General features: G+C 49.8%; 1 protein-coding gene across 3 annotated transcripts in view; it reads right to left on the bottom strand.

The window, feature by feature from the left end:
- plxna4 (plexin A4) overlaps window positions 1-17,832 on the bottom strand; it is a 158,306-nt gene that overhangs the window by 7,366 nt on the left and 133,108 nt on the right. For all 3 annotated transcript variants that reach the window (XM_072709299.1, XM_072709298.1, XM_072709300.1), the window contains exons 23-30: window positions 17,027-17,093; window positions 15,955-16,101; window positions 15,707-15,866; window positions 14,359-14,462; window positions 9,539-9,638; window positions 8,213-8,403; window positions 7,836-8,005; window positions 3,706-3,918 (exon numbers count right to left, since the gene is read on the bottom strand). In XM_072709299.1, coding sequence (XP_072565400.1) covers window positions 3,706-3,918; window positions 7,836-8,005; window positions 8,213-8,403; window positions 9,539-9,638; window positions 14,359-14,462; window positions 15,707-15,866; window positions 15,955-16,101; window positions 17,027-17,093 — 1,152 coding nt within the window. The remainder of the gene's footprint in view (window positions 1-3,705; window positions 3,919-7,835; window positions 8,006-8,212; window positions 8,404-9,538; window positions 9,639-14,358; window positions 14,463-15,706; window positions 15,867-15,954; window positions 16,102-17,026; window positions 17,094-17,832) is intronic.

The raw sequence follows: 17,832 nt of genomic DNA, 5'->3' as shown, positions 1-17,832 counted from the left end.
CATCTAGACTGTCTTTACAGGTAAACCACACACACCTGGAGTGTCTTTACAGGTAAACCTCTCACACCTAAACTGTCTTTTCAGGTAAACCTCTCACACCTAGACTATCTTTACACGTAAACATCTCACATCTAGACTGTCTTTACAGGTAAACCTCACACACCTGAATGTCTTTACAGGTAAACCTCTCACGCCTGGACTGTCTTAACGGGTAAACATCTCACATCTAGACTGTCTTTACAGGTAAACCTCACACACCTGAATGTCTTTACAGGTAAACCTCTCACGCCTGGACTGTCTTAACGGGTAAACATCTCACATCTAGACTGTCTTTACAGGTAAACCTCACACACCTGAATGTCTTTACAGGTAAACCTCTCACGCCTGGACTGTCTTAACGGGTAAACATCTCACATCTAGACTGTCTTTACAGGTAAACCACACACACCTAGACTGTCTTTACAGGTAAACCTCTCACATCTAGACTGTCAGTACAGGTAAACCTCTCACACCTAGACTGTCTTTACAGGTAAACCTCTCACACCTAGAATGTCTTTACAGGTAAACCTCTCACACCTAGACTGTCAGTACAGGTAAACCTCTCACACCTAGACTGTCTTTACAGGTAAACCTCTCACACCTAGACTGTCTTTACAGGTAAACCTCTCACACCTAGAATGTCTTTACAGGTAAACCTCTCACACCTAGACTGTCTTTACAGGTAAACCTCTCACACATAGACTGTCTTTACAGGTAAACCTCTCACAACTAGACTGTCTTTACAGGTAAACCTCTCACACCTAGACTGTCTTTACAGGTAAACCTCTCACACCTAGACTGTCTTTACAGGTAAACCTCTCACACCTAGAATGTCTTTACAGGTAAACCTCTCACACCTAGACTGTCAGTACAGGTAAACCTCTCACACCTAGACTGTCTTTACAGGTAAACCTCTCACACCTAGACTGTCTTTACAGGTAAACCTCTCACACCTAGAATGTCTTTACAGGTAAACCTCTCACACCTAGACTGTCTTTACAGGTAAACCTCTCACACATAGACTGTCTTTACAGGTAAACCTCTCACACCTAGACTGTCTTTACAGGTAAACCTCTCACACCTAGACTGTCTTTACAGGTAAACCTCTCACATCTAGACTGTCTTTACAGGTAAACCTCTCACACCTAGACTGTCTTTACAGGTAAACCTCTCACACCTAGACTGTCTTTACAGGTAAACCTCTCACATCTAGACTGTCTTTACAGGTAAACCTCTCACATCTAGACTGTCTTTACAGGTAAACCTCTCACACCTAGACTGTCTTTACAGGTAAACCTCTCACACCTAGACTGTCTTTAGAGGTAAACCTCTCACACCTAGACTGTCTTTACAGGTAAACCTCTCACACCTAGACTGTCTTTAGAGGTAAACCTCTCACACCTAGACTGTCTTTAGAGGTAAACCTCTCACACCTAGACTGTCTTTACAGGTAAACCTCTCACACCTAGACTGTCTTTACAGGTAAACCTCTCACATCTAGACTGTCTTTACAGGTAAACCTCTCACAACTAGACTGTCTTTACAGGTAAACCTCTCACACCTAGACTGTCTTTACAGGTAAACCTCTCACACCTAGACTGTCTTTACAGGTAAACCTCTCACACCTAGAATGTCTTTACAGGTAAACCTCTCACACCTAGACTGTCAGTACAGGTAAACCTCTCACACCTAGACTGTCTTTACAGGTAAACCTCTCACACATAGACTGTCTTTACAGGTAAACCTCTCACACCTAGAATGTCTTTACAGGTAAACCTCTCACACCTAGACTGTCTTTACAGGTAAACCTCTCACACATAGACTGTCTTTACAGGTAAACCTCTCACACCTAGACTGTCTTTACAGGTAAACCTCTCACACCTAGACTGTCTTTACAGGTAAACCTCTCACATCTAGACTGTCTTTACAGGTAAACCTCTCACACCTAGACTGTCTTTACAGGTAAACCTCTCACACCTAGACTGTCTTTACAGGTAAACCTCTCACATCTAGACTGTCTTTACAGGTAAACCTCTCACATCTAGACTGTCTTTACAGGTAAACCTCTCACACATAGACTGTCTTTACAGGTAAACCTCTCACAACTAGACTGTCTTTACAGGTAAACCTCTCACACCTAGACTGTCTTTACAGGTAAACCTCTCACACCTAGACTGTCTTTACAGGTAAACCTCTCACACCTAGAATGTCTTTACAGGTAAACCTCTCACACCTAGACTGTCAGTACAGGTAAACCTCTCACACCTAGACTGTCTTTAGAGGTAAACCTCTCACACCTAGACTGTCTTTACAGGTAAACCTCTCACACCTAGACTGTCTTTAGAGGTAAACCTCTCACACCTAGACTGTCTTTACAGGTAAACCTCTCACACCTAGACTGTCTTTACAGGTAAACCTCTCACATCTAGACTGTCTTTACAGGTAAACCTCTCACACCTAGACTGTCTTTACAGGTAAACCTCTCACACCTAGACTGTCTTTACAGGTAAACCTCTCACATCTAGACTGTCTTTACAGGTAAACCTCTCACACCTAGACTGTCTTTAGAGGTAAACCTCTCACGCCTAGACTGTCTTTTCAGGTAAACCTCCCACACCTGGACTGTCTTTACAGGTAAACCTTCCAGACCAGGACTGTGTTTACAGGTAAACCTCTCACGCCTGGACTGTCTTAACGGGTAAACATCTCACATCTAGACTGTCTTTACAGGTAAACCACACACACCTGGAGTGTCTTTACAGGTAAACCTCTCACACCTAAACTGTCTTTTCAGGTAAACCTCTCACACCTAGACTATCTTTACACGTAAACATCTCACATCTAGACTGTCTTTACAGGTAAACCTCACACACCTGAATGTCTTTACAGGTAAACCTCTCACGCCTGGACTGTCTTAACGGGTAAACATCTCACATCTAGACTGTCTTTACAGGTAAACCTCACACACCTGAATGTCTTTACAGGTAAACCTCTCACGCCTGGACTGTCTTAACGGGTAAACATCTCACATCTAGACTGTCTTTACAGGTAAACCTCACACACCTGAATGTCTTTACAGGTAAACCTCTCACGCCTGGACTGTCTTAACGGGTAAACATCTCACATCTAGACTGTCTTTACAGGTAAACCTCACACACCTGAATGTCTTTACAGGTAAGTCTCTCACACCTGGACTGTCTGTAGTGATCAGCCTTCTGTCTGGAGAGAGATTACATTCTCCAGGGAGCTGGTGGATGTACAGTGAGCTTGTAAACAGGTTTGTTTCCAGCAGCACTGTAAATTTTGTCTTAAAGGTCATGGTTTGTGTTCAATCTAAACAAGTATATTTCTCACCGTAGCCTCCCCCCTACCCCATCACAAAGATTGTTTCTACATCCACACCTGTAGGCAATTGCTCCACCCAGACCTGTTATGAGGTCTAAGCCACCACGTACATGTATGAGAGAGCGTGTCTCCAATAACCCCACCCACCTGTATGAGAGGGCGTGTCTCTAATAACCCCACCCACCTGTATGAGAGGGCGTGTCTCCAATAACCCCACCCACATGTATGAGAGGGCGTGTCTCCAATAACCCCACCCACATGTATGAGAGGGCGTACCTTGAATGGCTCCACCCACACACTGAGAGTCAGCGTTTGGCTCACCTCTCCACCCAGCTCTTGTAGCTGGGGATGTCCTTGGCGTAGAGCAGTTTGTTGGATGGCGAGTCTTTTCCTAGCCTGTGCTCAGACGTGGAGCAGGAGTCCATGAAAGTCTGGGCCACCACGGAGAGGCAGGCGTCCGTGATGCTGCTCTTGTGGATGTCGAAGACGAATTGAGGGTTCTTGATCACGTTCACCCAGAACCTCAGAGGTAGGCTGCGGGACACATTCAGACCAGAGGGTGAGGGGGTAGACTGGGGTAGGTAAGGGGTGATTGCCTTTTAATGTCATTCAGTCAACGAATCAACAGCTTCTTCTCCAGAATGTTTCTTTAGAGTGCTTTTGTTTTCAGATGAAATACAAGCAGGCTGCCGGGCAGTAACCCTGCTGTCCCTCATAAAGTTGCTGACTACCGCAGATGGGGGGATGGTGCCGTTTACATACAGACAGAAATGGACAAGGGTCATGAGCAAACACCCCCAGAAATCCAAACGGGTTTGCCACAACAAGCGCCAAGCACCTGGAACCACACGAAATGTGATGCCCCCCCCACACCCGTAGTGGAAGTGCTCAGTTGACATGGCCTATAGCCAACTCACACCACTGCCACCCTCTCCTGAGCCACGCCTTCTCCTCAACCTGACTCACCATTTCCAGATGTCACCTAATAAATGTAACCTGTCCAGAGTGTTCCCCTGCAGTTCCGCCTCTGTCACAATGGGGGCACTGTCCTGCCCCTAGACCCAAGGAGGCCATCACTAAACCCTACAGAACAAGGTTGTCTGGGTGAGACAGACACAAAGAATGAGCAGAACAGAGTCCCCAAACGATGACCTCACTGCCTGTCAAGTCACAGTCACTCATGTGTGACAATGTCACAAAAGAAGATTTGGAGCTATAAGGCTGGGATTATGACTTCAGACGAAGAGCTGGAATGGGAAGGATGCCAGAATGTCGGCCATGGAGATGTGACCAGTCAGGCAGATTATGAAATTTCCAGGATAAAGGGCAGGATTAAGGACCTTCATTATGTGTTACCTATGGACCTTCCACTCTAATTCCTAGGTGTCACTGGGCTGGAACATGAACCTGAGTGTGAATGGAGACCCACAGAGAGGTCCAATGAGAAAGATGAGGACCCACACAGAATTCCAGTGAGGAACATGGAGACCCACACAAAGGTCTAGTGAGGAACATGGAGACCCGCACAGAGGTCCAGAGAGAACCACACATTTTCCAGGGCAGAAGATATACTTCCAAGCCCTAATGCCAGAAGATGCTAAAGCTAAAAGCTATGTCTAATTCAGAAAAGCCAAAAAGAAAATCTGTAAATACCCACGATGCCCTGCTCTACCCTGGAGTACTGATGTGGAGCATGGCGGCACCATTTCCAGAAAGACAAGGTGTTGTGACACCGTGGATGGACAGCAGTGGGGACTGAGCATGGTGCAGCTGCTGACCAATCACAGCCTGCCACCGTATCCAGCTGTGCGTGTGGAAGTGTGTGAAATGCTGGCCTCTCTCTGGGTGATGCCTGCTCAGGGGAGAAGAAGAAGGCGCCACAGGGTGGCTGCAAACTTTGACCTTACTGTGACCTGAACCTGCTAGCTAATATCAGCTGTGCTACATAAGTAATATTTATATTAGTCTTTTACAGGCGATTAAGGAGATCGACTTGGAAATAAAGTGAGAATATTAAATATTTCAAAACCTGAAATAGCAGAAATGGATTGTGCACGAATGCATATGACTTTGTTATAAATTTTCTACCTTAAAAATTATGGCTTAAATATCATTCTATTTAAAGACCATGGAATAAAAAGTCGCCCTTATTCACAAGCTAGAAAACTATGGTGTAGATAAAATCTCATTATTTTACGATTAACAGAAAGCTGCATTCGGTACCTGCCCACTTCAGGTCTTAATCCCTGGCGAGTGAGTAAGATTTACAAATAAGTGACGGCTGGGCTGATCACCATCTGGGGGGGCCTGAAATCCATCTGCTGTTATTAGAACGAGGGCAAATTAAAGCCCATTCATTTAGGGCTTAATTAGTTTTTGTGTCTTTATGATTCACACAGTGCTCGTGGAGGAAGATGTGGGATAGTTCAGAGGACGGAGAGGTGGATGAGAAGTGGAACGGTGGATGAAAAGCAGCGAGGTGGATGAGAGGTGGATGAGGAGAAGCTGAGATCCTGGTTTCTCATTGTGAGGCTATGTCCATGTTCACAAAGGTGTGATTCCTAACCTGAAACTCAGCATGTGACCACAGTCCAATGTCGCTACATATCTTGTTCCTGAGAGCTTCTACCTCTAGGATACAGGTGCTTTTCAGCATTTCCTGAGTGTCACTACACTCTGCAGCCTGAGATCATTGTCTAGAGTGGGACCTGACTTTCTAAGAGCTGTATGTGTAGTATAATTACATCATCAAATACTAATTATTTTATAAAATAATCAGGGATTCTGATTTCATCGTGCCCAGCAAGGCCACCACATCTATTTTTCAAAGTTAATCTGCTGGATTACAGACAATGTTTCCAGGACAGTGCGATTCTGATGGCCATGTCCTCTAAGGACTCAGTGTCTTTGGTCTCTGTTTTGTTTTTGTCTTTGGTAAGGTGTCGTGGAGAGTGACACTGAAGACCATACAGCTCTGATGTCAATGGCTCCTTGGGAACCACAACGATAAGCCATCCTCTGATGTTTCAGGGACGCATGTTGGGATCAACCTCGGACGGCTGCCCTCTTACCCTCCTCTGACCCTGACAGATTGTGTCTCTCTTTCATGAGGGAGACCAGATTGCAGATGTGTCTGTGTTATCAGTGGCTGGGAAGATGTGGAGCTCTGGAGATGTGGCGATGTCCTTCAAGATTTCACTGTCCAGGACATAAGCCTTTCTAACTGGATCATCTTTTTCGCTTCCAGGTGTTAAGAATCATAAAGTAAGCAGATGAATCATGGCCCCATCTACATGCAGTCACTAGTGTGGAGGTGTTAAAGGTCCCTGGAAAACATGTAACTAGGTGTAATCATGGGTTTGGGACGCAGGTGTTCGTAAGATTACGATTAAGGGTTAATGAAGCTGTGGAGAACACTGTGGCCATGGCTTGGCGTTCTGACATCCATGTTACCCAGAATCCCCTCTTATGGGAGAAAACCTTCAGCCAATCAGTTGACACCATGCCAGAGACAGGGGAATTTACACACACGCTTGCACACACACACACACACACACACACACACACACACACACACACATCTAAGCCTGCTCATTCCCCACTTATGCAGTTGGCAAGGGGTGTGTATGTATGTGACAGAGCTCCTCACGGGCTAACATTTCCCCCAACTTGATTGATGGGGGAGGGGGGGCATTATGAGCTGGGCCTGCTCAGGTGTGGAGCTGAGCTCCGCCCTTAACCCGTGGTGCATGATGGATGGGCTGTCCCTGTTACCATGGCGCCTGTCCCGGCCCATCACACCAACTGGAACTCAGCCTCACACTCTGGCAGTACCTTTGTAAGCCCCCTGCCCCCCCACCCCGGTGAGTGGTTGAGCTCTTCAGGGGTGATTTTCTGGCCTCCAGCACCAGAATCTTGTCGCTTTTATAGAATCTGCTTTATCGCAACCGGAACTAGCAGCCAAACCGCTGGGTAACCGGAGAAGTCATTTAAATAATTACTCCATAAAGCTAACGGGAGCTGAACTGTTGAAATCCATGCCACACACAAACACACACACACACACACACACACACACACACACACACCGGGCAGCGGTCCGTGGGAGCTGGAGGCCTACACCAGTTAGCCTGAGCAGAGGCTCCCTGCGGGGAGGAAACAGGACGCCGCCACGCTACCTCCCCCAGACCCAAAGAACGAGCAGCGTGAGCTAAGAAGGTTGTCTTCATTAGCGTGTGATTAGCATGCATTAGCATGTCTCCACCCACTGGGCCTTGAGCTGCCTGCTGTGTTGAAAGGCACTTTTAACATTAGCTTGAGGAAAGGATACTGCCCCCCAGGCCTGGGGGGGGGGGGGAGCTCCTCCGTAGTGCTCAGGACACACACGGCCCAGAGCAGGAAACACACGGTCTGTGTGAGTGTGTGTTCGTTAGCGGTTAGCTGGTGCTCACCAGTTGCTCTTCCACGTGTGCCTGACGTGTGGGTCATGGATGCCGTGTTTGTCCGCCTGCTCGTCCAGGAAGTCGAACATGTACTTGATGGCGAGCGGCAGGGCGCTGCCGCGGTGGGCCGTGCTGAAGATGGTCTCAAACAGGTCGTCCACGAACTTCTGCAGCGTGCCCTGCGGGACAAAGCGGGATGTGAAATCTGCAGCTAGGGGGCGCTCTCACACAGCTGCCACCACCCACACCACCGTGCCGACAGCCCACTCTGTTTCTGCTCGGTGTCCCTGTGCCTCCGCCTACCTACCAATCAGGACACAGAGACAGTGTGGCGCACAGACAGACAGACAGACACACACACAGTGCAGCAACCGAGCTGAACACACCTTTGTGGCCAGCAGGCGGGTCAGGTAGATCTCGGACACCATCTTGCTGCCACGGTCGCCCTCCTTCTGGTCGCCGTGCTCGTGGTTCTTGACCAGGTGCCACACCTTGACACCGCTCTCCATGTCGGGCGTCAGCATGGGCGTGCGTGAGCGCAGGCTGTCCGGGCTGCCCGTGTACTTCATCATGTTCTCTGGCCGGGGTCAAGACAGGAGACATGCACCTTTAGCCACGTCGCCCCCTGCCTGCGGTCCATGTAACTGCACCCAACCACCGTGGGGGGGGGGCTTTGGGCTGGGGTCTGTACTCAGGAGCCTCTGTGCTGAGGCGTGTGACACACTGAATATGCATGCAGGCTGAGCCACACGGTGCCGATGACATTTACGACAAAGCAGAAAGACAAACTATTAATGTTTATACAGAGCTGAGGGTATCGATGGGCGGGGCCGGGTGGGGGGAGCAGCCTGGGGGGAGACAGGGGAGGGAGGGTGGCATGGGAGAGCCACGTGATTGGACACGGTGGGGCGAGGCGTGGAGGGGTGTAACAAGGCCCTGATGGGATTTGCCGAGTGGAAACAGCTGGGGGGGGGAGGGAACGGCACTTGTGCCCCCCCACTAATGCATGTCTGCATTGAGAGGGGGGCGATGTCTCTTTCTAATGGTGATGCTCAGTGGGGCCCGGTCTCACAGCCAGCGAGGGCGCCCCCTAGAGATCGGCCGCTAATTGGCCCGCGGGCGGGAGGGGGGCGCTCTGCGGACTGACGGGTGTGGGGGCTGTGGTGCGTGAGCCTGCTGCCTCGTGTTTTGCGGGGACAAACTTTGAGAAGCTAGTGATAAGCAGATGTTGTGATGACAGCCCAAGAAAACAAATGAGAAAGAAAAAAGCAAAAAGGAAAGAGAATAAGGACATTTAAATATTTATGTCGCTTATCACTTTTAATGAGTTTTGTTGAGACTAAATGGAAAGTTCATTCGAGGACAGAAACGCGCGCATGTGTGTGAGTGTGTGTATGTCTGTGTGTGTCACAATTTTCAATTTTTAAAAGTTAAAAAAAATTTTTACACCACAGTCCAGGTGGCATTCCAGAACATTCCAAATCCAAACATATGTGTGTGTGTGTGTGTGTGTGTGTGTGTGTGTGTGTGTGTGTGATACATCCTCCAATAGGTAGCAGCATCTCCAGGCCACATCGAGGATAAGCTCACTTTCACACAGCCTGGCACCGCTTCCCGATCCCCGGCCCCACCCACACTGATACGTGTGCACGGGAATTGTGAGTAGTGCAGCTAGTGCCACACCCCCAGACACACCCCCCAGGAGGACTCACCGTATTTGCCGGCGGAGGTTCTGGAGACGGTGGAGTTGTTCACCGAATTGTAAACCATGACCTGCTTCGGTACGAGAGCCACCACTGCGTTATCGGGCACCTGGGGGGGGGGGGGGACAAACCGTAAGGGTGTTATTGGTCTCTGACAGCAGTGCTTTAGCTCTGAAGGGGAACCTGGGAAGACAGCTGACAGTGCAAGGACACGAAGGGCAGCAAAACCTCACCGGGAGACAGGTGGGGGACAGGTGTGGGTGTGGGGGGGGGGTGCAGCACGTGTCAGGCAGGTGGTTAAATACGCAGGGTGCTGGTTTCTGTCCTGTGACCCTAGAACAGCTAATTGTGGGTAAAGAGTCAAAAACACCAGGGAAGTGTGTAATGAATTAAACGTGACAAAGCTGAAGGCATGAGCTTCGCTGGGGCACTGTGTGGAGGAAGAATCTTCTTGGGAGGGGGTGGGGGCTTGGTTTGAGGGGAGGGCTTAGATGGGGGGGTGCTGGGCTCCAATTCCTGTTTCTTAAGGGAAGATAAAGCGTTTGACTCCGACCTGGAAGGCTGCGCAGTTTCTGGGTCCAGGCAGGTCTGTGTCATTTTGGCTATTATTGTAAAAAAAAAAACACAAACACAAACAACAAAGAAACAACTGAGAGCGCGAGTGTCTTAGGGACGGTATGCCTGACGGGGGGAGTGGAACCCAGCTAAGCAGACCGAGCGCGAGGCTGCTGCTTTCTCACCTTCCGGGGAATTTCACTCCGGCCAAGGAGAGTAAAAAAACAAACCAAGGCAGAGATGAACCTCAGGTTGCCGTGACGGGGGGGGAGGGGGGGGGGGCTCCCTCATGGAGCCGCGCGCTAACGGGCCCGCATCGCCATGCCTGCATCTTCTTTGTCAAGGATTACTTACCCTCCCCGACCGAAAATGAATTAGCTTCTGTCTTCATTATCTCATCTCCGATTCCAATCAACCCCTAATCCGCCCGCCGGGCCTCTTCCCTGCATCTAGGCTCGCCGTGACATTTAATTTAACCGCCCGCACCCTCGCCTGGAGGCTGTCCAGCTCATCTGAGAAATTGCTCACCAGTTAATGAACGGAGGTGACTATACCCCCCCCCGCCCAACCCCCCCGCCCCCCATGAGCGATAATGTCCCCGGGCATGGCTAGCTCCACTCGGGGATTCTGAGCACTTTCGCAATTTCCTGTGCGCACAGCCACGCCAGTGACGGAATTGGGCCAATTCGGTCCCAAATCTGTACTGTGAGGCCAGCCGACGATATAACCCCCCTCCCCCATGACAGTTGTACCCTTCTCCTCATCACTCTCCCACATTAAGACCAGCACCTGACCAGCTACCCCTGATCCTTCTGCGGTTCCCCGTCATGTGATGCCACTAGAGACGTTGCCTTCCAAATTAACATCATGCCAACCTCCCCCGTCATGTGGTGTGGGCCACTAGAAATATCAGTCTCCGAATTAACAACATGCCAATCTCCCCTGTCGTGTGATGTGGGCCACGGGAGACATTAGCTTCTAAATTAACATCATGGCAACCTCCAAACTAAGGGCTATTTGTTCGTAGATGTGACTAGTATTTCTTCCATTTTCATAAAAGCCATTTTCATAAAATTTTGAAAACTGTGCATAGGTGTCCACCAGTGAAATAAAGTATCCATAATACATGAAGTTTGGAGCCGAAGATGTGACCCGGTCCACCAGACGCGTCACAGGAAGTCTGCTAAGGGCAGGATGTTAGGCATGCGTTTGTAACGCCGGAAAATCTGTAAACTTGCGTATTCTGCTGCACGCCCCAAGGCATTAGATATGGAACAATGAGATCGCATGTAAATTTGTAGCTGGAAATGATGGCTGTATAGAAGCCTTCTAAAACACAGAGGAGAGCGTTATTCAAAAAAAGGGGGGGGGGCAGTCTACAGAATCAAACGGGGGCGGGGGCTTCACTCAAAGGCTTTCTGTTGACGTTGTCATCCTGGGGTGGGGGGGGTCACGGTGCAGGAAGAGGTACAGCGAATCGCAGGATGTAAATCGTCCTCCTGAAGCGATGCAGCCCAGCTAGAGCCATTAGCTGGGATGATGGCATCCCATTAAATAAACCAACTGCATTATGCAGTATTTGCAGCGCAGACCCCAGAGGCGACTTTATGGGCATCCCCTGCGATCTGCTCTCGCAAATAATGCGCACCCCCCCCCCCCCCCACAAAACCATTTTCCTGAAGCAGGGGAGCAGTGATCGCTGTCTACTCAACGGTGGACGCCGCGCCCCCCCCCCCCCCTCCCCATAAGTGGAAGCAATCATGTGCGTCGAAGAACCGCGACAGAAAAAAAAATAAAAAATGAGAACACTGAACCGTGACCTGTGGATAATTTATGAGCGAAGCACTGAGTCCATCTGTCTGAGAAGGAAGTTTAGGCTAAAAAACAAACAAACGGCTGCTGCCCACACAAAGCTCGTGCCGCCATGATATCTGTTTGGTCTGCTTTGGATTTGAGAGCCATTGAATTGTGAGATTTTACTGGTAAGCCCTACATAGTGGTGCTGGGGAGGGCTGGAGAGTGTGTGTGTTAGCCCAGTCGGGCCACTGTCAGAGATGCGTACCACTCAGCGCTGCGCTCAACGTTCAACCGAATTCAACTTTGACCTTTCTGCCGCTGACCTCTCCGACGTGCAGCCGACGAGAGAAAAGCTGTATGTGACGCGAGCTGAAGCAACCAGCCGCGGAGAAAGTACTCCAGTCTCATACAGACACCACATCAGAGTGTTACTCAAGTAAAAGGAAAAGTCACCCAGTAAAATACTACTCAAGTGAAAGTAACAAAAAACCTTTTGAAATTAATTTTTGAAAAAATACCTTAGTATAAAAAGTCAAACGTACTACACATGTAAATCTATCGATCTTACAAAAGCAACCTATCCTTTTAAATCCACTCGAGGTTTGAATAGAGCGTTTGTACGTTACAGTGCAGCTCAGCTAAAACCGAGGATATGGGGATATTTTCTTTTCATTCAGGAAAGCGGTGAAAGTTGCCCAGCTTGCCGGCACAGATTAGCGGAAAGACATTAAATCGTTTTTTTGTTCTGTGGAAAACGAAAGATCGATCTACGAGCTCGATGTAATAATGAATTATAAACATGTCTCAGGCCGGTACTTTGAGACCTCATAAGTGGTGAATGAGCCATTGAAATCCCTCGTCCTCCACTATAGAAAATGGCTGTTCGTCCAATGCAATCATCTCCATTACCAGGGTCGACTCTGGGTGTTCTGGCACAATAGGTGAGACTCTGCTGAAGCCCCCCCTCCCCCAGAACAGCAGAAAACAAATTTGGTCAATTCATGTATATTAAAAACATTTCAGTATCACAGTGTATCTGGCTGCTAACTAGTTAGCTTGTGTCTGATTCACAAGAAAAGTAGTGAAATATTAAAATTAGCTTAAATGATTGCTACAAAATGCAATCATCGGTATGTTTTTTATGATTGTTTTTCACTCTCTCTTTCATGCCCCCTAATCAAACGGCGTCCTAGACAATTGCCTGTGTCACCTATAGGGCAGGTCGCCCCTGATTTCAGTACTTGTGTCTTTAGCTCTGCTGCTGATAACTTTGAATATTGATAATGTTTAATATCAGCCAATATCAGCATCTATACAATTTGTTTGTTCCATCTTCATAAAGACAAAATGTAATGCATAATAAAAAGAATAATAAAAGAAGAAAAAGAAGAAGATGAATGTTGCAATCTTGATTTTGAGTGAAAAAAATTGAGATTCATATTTTACCCAGAATTGCGCAGCTGTGCTGCATCATTTTTGCAAATAGTGTTATTTTTGGGTGAGTAATGATGGTGTTCTGCAGAATGTATTGGTGTAAAAAGTCGTTATTTGGCTCAGTGATTAATGATTAATACAATAAACAACTAAAAAAGAATGTCACCATAGGCAAGCAGTTTATGATGGCGTCTTGTCGCTTGGCTCAGTGGCACTCAGCAATGTCACTCATAAGGAAGGGCAGGGCGTAAACGCTGAGCTCGGCGCAATGCTAAACACATATCATGCGATGGCAGCTTAACGTGGATACGCCTGCTGTGGGGTCCTCTGGACGGGCATAAAACAGGCCACCTAAATGGGGACCAGGACTTGGGAGGATCAAACTGACAGAAGAACTTCCATGAGTGGTCTCAAGGTCCGTCTTTGGCTGTTTTTCCGCCATACTGGTCAAAGCAAACACAGTCATTTCTAGACCCTTTGATCTTGACGGTTTCCTTTGGAAAAATTAAAGTAATGGAAGAGAGAGTCCAGCGAAAACAACCGTGAGGCTTCTGATGTGTTGGGTGCTCGACACAAATTGCAACCAGACGAATTAAAATAACATTATATAAAGTAACTTCCCAGTCCTGCAGCTCTGGGTTTGCTACCGACGGCAGACAAACAAAGACGCCAGTTAAGCTTCTGGCTACAAGAACCTGAACATCAGAAAGCCCCTTTAACGATGACTACGTGGTATAACATAACGCAACTTCAAAGACGCTCTATGAAAGCGTTCTGCTGCATCTTTGTATATAAATAAAGATTGAGGAGAAACACCTCTGAGCTCTCCTGGTCAGGGCAGAAGGTGGTGGAAGCAGGATCAGTCACGTGGTCGGCGGCATTATGAAGCGCGTTGGCTGCCGCATGTGTAGAAAGGCTCAAGTTTTACTGGGCAGGCAGTTCGAGGTGCATGTATGGGCACCGGGGCTGGGGTAGGGGTACGGTTATGGTTCAGGCGTGTGATGTCAGTGGTGTATGCTAATCATGCTAAAGCGGTATGATACCTGGTAGTGAGAAAGGGTGTTGAGTCTCTTCCAGTCACCCTCGATCTTGGTGGAGGCATCCTCGTCTTGGAGAATGACCCGGGCCGCCCTCCCATGGCGCCATTCTGTGGGGGGGGGAGCAGAGGTATTTCAGCCTGAATCTGAGACTAAAGTGCATTGAGCTCAATGTCAGCTCAATATCAGACATGCAGTGTAACAGTACATGTATCATGCAATTTAATTATGAGTGTGTTCAGGAGGTGGGGGTGTGTGGGTATGGTGTTGATGTTGGATGGTTAAACTAGTCGGTATCTGACCATACAGCCCATAATAATCACCCCCCTGACTCCAAGTCGACCCAACCACCCTGACTGGAGCCAGCGCGTAAATATCTTCCAGTTCAGTTTGCAAACGAAACATTTCCTTTGACATTGGAAGAATTGGGAAGGAGAAACCAAAGTGGAATTAGTCAGGGAGGAGAGAAAGCTTGTGTGTTTATGGAGAGCGCCGCCCTTGTGGTCCGTGTCTGCTGCTGCGCGTGTTCCTATAAACATGGTAAAGAATGAGAAATGTGGGTGGTAAGAGCCCAGGGAATGGGGGAAGGGGGATGGGAGAGCAAGTGGAGCTGAGATTGACCTGGAGGTGATGGGCACATATTCCACAGGGGGGGCCTGGCCCCACTGCAGACTCGTTGTCACCCTCCCCCCCCTCCGGCCACGGCCCCGGCCCTGTCTCTGAGGCGCATCAGCAGGGACAGAAATAGAAAGGGACAGAACACTCCTGTCCAATTTGTTCCAGGAGTGCCAAGAGGATAGAATTCGGCGCAATCCCATTATCCTTATCAGACGCGGCGATCCGGGGGGGCTGGACTGGGGGGGCGCTGCTCATCTCACCGAACCCAGAGATGCTCTGAGTCACTTGCTCAGCACCTGCTGTCACTTTATTTACGAAATCTTTATGCCTCGAGGAGGCCACCTCCCAGAGTCTGTGGTCCCCACCTCCCAGAGCCTGTGGCCCCCACCTCCCAGAGTCTATGGGCCCCACCTCCCAGAGCCTGTGGCCCCCACCTCCCAGAGTCTGTGGCCCCCACCTCCCAGAGTCTGTGGCCCCCATCTGAATGTGCGGCTTCACCCTTCCCCGAGTTTGTGGCCCCCACCTCCCAGAGTCGGTGGCCCCATCCCTCCACCAGTGTGTGGCCCCTACCTCCTCAAGTGTGTGCCCCCCCCCCAAAGTCTGCAGCCCCCACCCCTCACCAAGTGTGCCCCTGCTCCCCCAGTATGTGGGTCCCATGGCTCCCCAAGACAGGAAGGTACGCGGTCGGGGGTAAGATGGGGGGGTATGCGGTCAGGGGTAAAACGGGGACGCTCACCTAGGTCCATGTCGGAGGCCTTCTGCCTGTGGGACCAGGGTACGTTCTTGTAGATGGCGTCTAGGATCTTCTCCTTCACCTGGCTGATAGTGTCGCAGTTGAGCACCTTGACCTGGATTTCTGGGCTCTTCTCATTGTCTGGGTGGATGCAGTTCACCACCTGCAGTAACGAGCGGGCCCTCCGTGAGCCACCCCGTTCTGTCTGGTGATGACGGGCACGACACCCTTATTGCCCTCCCGGCCTTTACCAGCGTCTTGTAGTCGATCTGCTGGCGAATCAGCTTGTCCTCGCTCAGCGAGTAGCGGGCCTCCCCGGTCACGGCGTCCATGGGGCCCTTCTCCATCTGCTGCTTGATTGCGCAGAACAGGGAGAACAGTGGCTCCCCGGCACACTCCTGCGGGGGGGCCGAGCAAAACGAGTGGGGTCACGTGACACCCCTGGCAGCCTCCCCCAGCTGTGCCTAATGCCACCTCCTCATGCGCACACTCCCTGGCTCTCTCTGACATCTCTGGCAAATGAGTACATCCATCCATCCATCCATCCATCCATCCATCCTGGACCCACATATTCTGTCGGGGCCAGGGGCAAACGAACAGACCTGGCGGCCTGCTGCTATATACATCACCCTGTGGCAGATGCTGTTTGCTCTGCACTGTGGATATTTGCCCAACCAGAATGAAACCCATGATCCCCGCAGAGGGAAACCACAGACAGACATGATGTGTTTGGGTCACGATTATGACCTGCAGCAGGTGATGTCACGCTGTGCATCCCGAACTACCACATGATCACGTGTCACATGATCACCAGCCCGTATCTGAGCTCATTTATTATTAGCCGGCTCCCACCGAAGGTGTCAGACAGAAACGTTGAGGGAGCAGAGAGTTCTCCTCAACGTCGCCCGGCGGGGATCGCTGGTCCTGTGGTGAGGCTTTGCTCTCAGAATCAGATCTCTATAATATTTCCATTGTGGTTTGAGACTATCATGCACTGGCGATCGTGTGACGGGCGGATTCCCCAGGGAGTCAGACCTTGAGGTCTTCTTCCCAGCTGCATGACGGCGCTCAAGGCCGAGCTGCCAAACAGCAGTTAACACAGGAGGGTAGCATCTCGCCCAAGAAGGCATCCTAGCAGCACTGATTACAGTCTCAGAGGAAGGGTACCCTCCTATCCATCTCTGCTTCCTCTAAAACACAGGTGAGATGGTTGCACCCTCCATCTGTGAGCATCCCAGGCGACGTGGTCACCGATAATAGCATCTCTGCTATAAAAGAACCGCAAGGAGTGTCCTGCAAAGGAGCCAGCAGACATTTCCTCACCTTCAGGAACTTGTAGAGCAGAAAGGTGAACCAGTTAGTGAGCATCTTCTCTGCGACAGATTCGGTCCTGCAAGACGACACAGAGAGGTGGTGAGTGCCGTGCCCGGCTCCCTGCTAAGGTGACAGTGACGCTAACCGATGACTCCCATGACGGTCAGCTTGGCAAACGCGGCGGCTGCATCCCCAAGCCAATTTCATCCGTTTTTCAAAACCACAGAGCACAAGTAATAATCAGCGACAGTAAGACAAGTAACTGTGTGTGTGTGTGAGTGTGTGTGCAGCTGTCTGTTAGAGTGTGTCTGAGAGGGTGTGTGTGTGTCTGTCTGTTAGAGTGTGTCTGAGAGGGTGTGTGTCTGTCTGTTAGAGTGTGTTTGAGAGAAAAAAAAAGGGGAAAAAAAAAAGAGCGTGTTTGAGAGTGTGTGCGTATCTGTGTGTCCGTATGTGAGTGTGTCTCTGTATGTGTGTGTGTGTGTGTGTGCCTCTGTGCGTTTGTCTGTGTGTCTGAGACATTAAAAGACTTGAGAGTGGTGTTGTATGTGGCGGGGGGGGGGGGATATAATTAATCTGGCAAGCGAGACACAACCGGCAGCGGGCATCAGGATTTCAGGATTACTGCATTGCTGTGTGCAGGCAGGCAGGCCGACAGAAACCCCCCCCCCCACCCCCCCGCTGAGCCACCCGGCTGCCACCTGCAGCCTCTCCATGGCAGCCCCCGGGTGAAGCAGGGAGGGGGGCACTGAAGCGGCACTGAGCCGCACCCCACCCCCCCAATGCTGGCACAGCACCTGTGGGGAATTAGCTTCTCT

The sequence above is a fragment of the Paramormyrops kingsleyae genome, chromosome 1, assembly GCF_048594095.1.
Source record: "Paramormyrops kingsleyae isolate MSU_618 chromosome 1, PKINGS_0.4, whole genome shotgun sequence".
In the NCBI taxonomy this organism is placed as follows: domain Eukaryota; kingdom Metazoa; phylum Chordata; class Actinopteri; order Osteoglossiformes; family Mormyridae; genus Paramormyrops; species Paramormyrops kingsleyae.
Note: the sequence above shows the minus strand (reverse complement) of the source record. Positions and strands in the feature narration are given on the sequence as shown.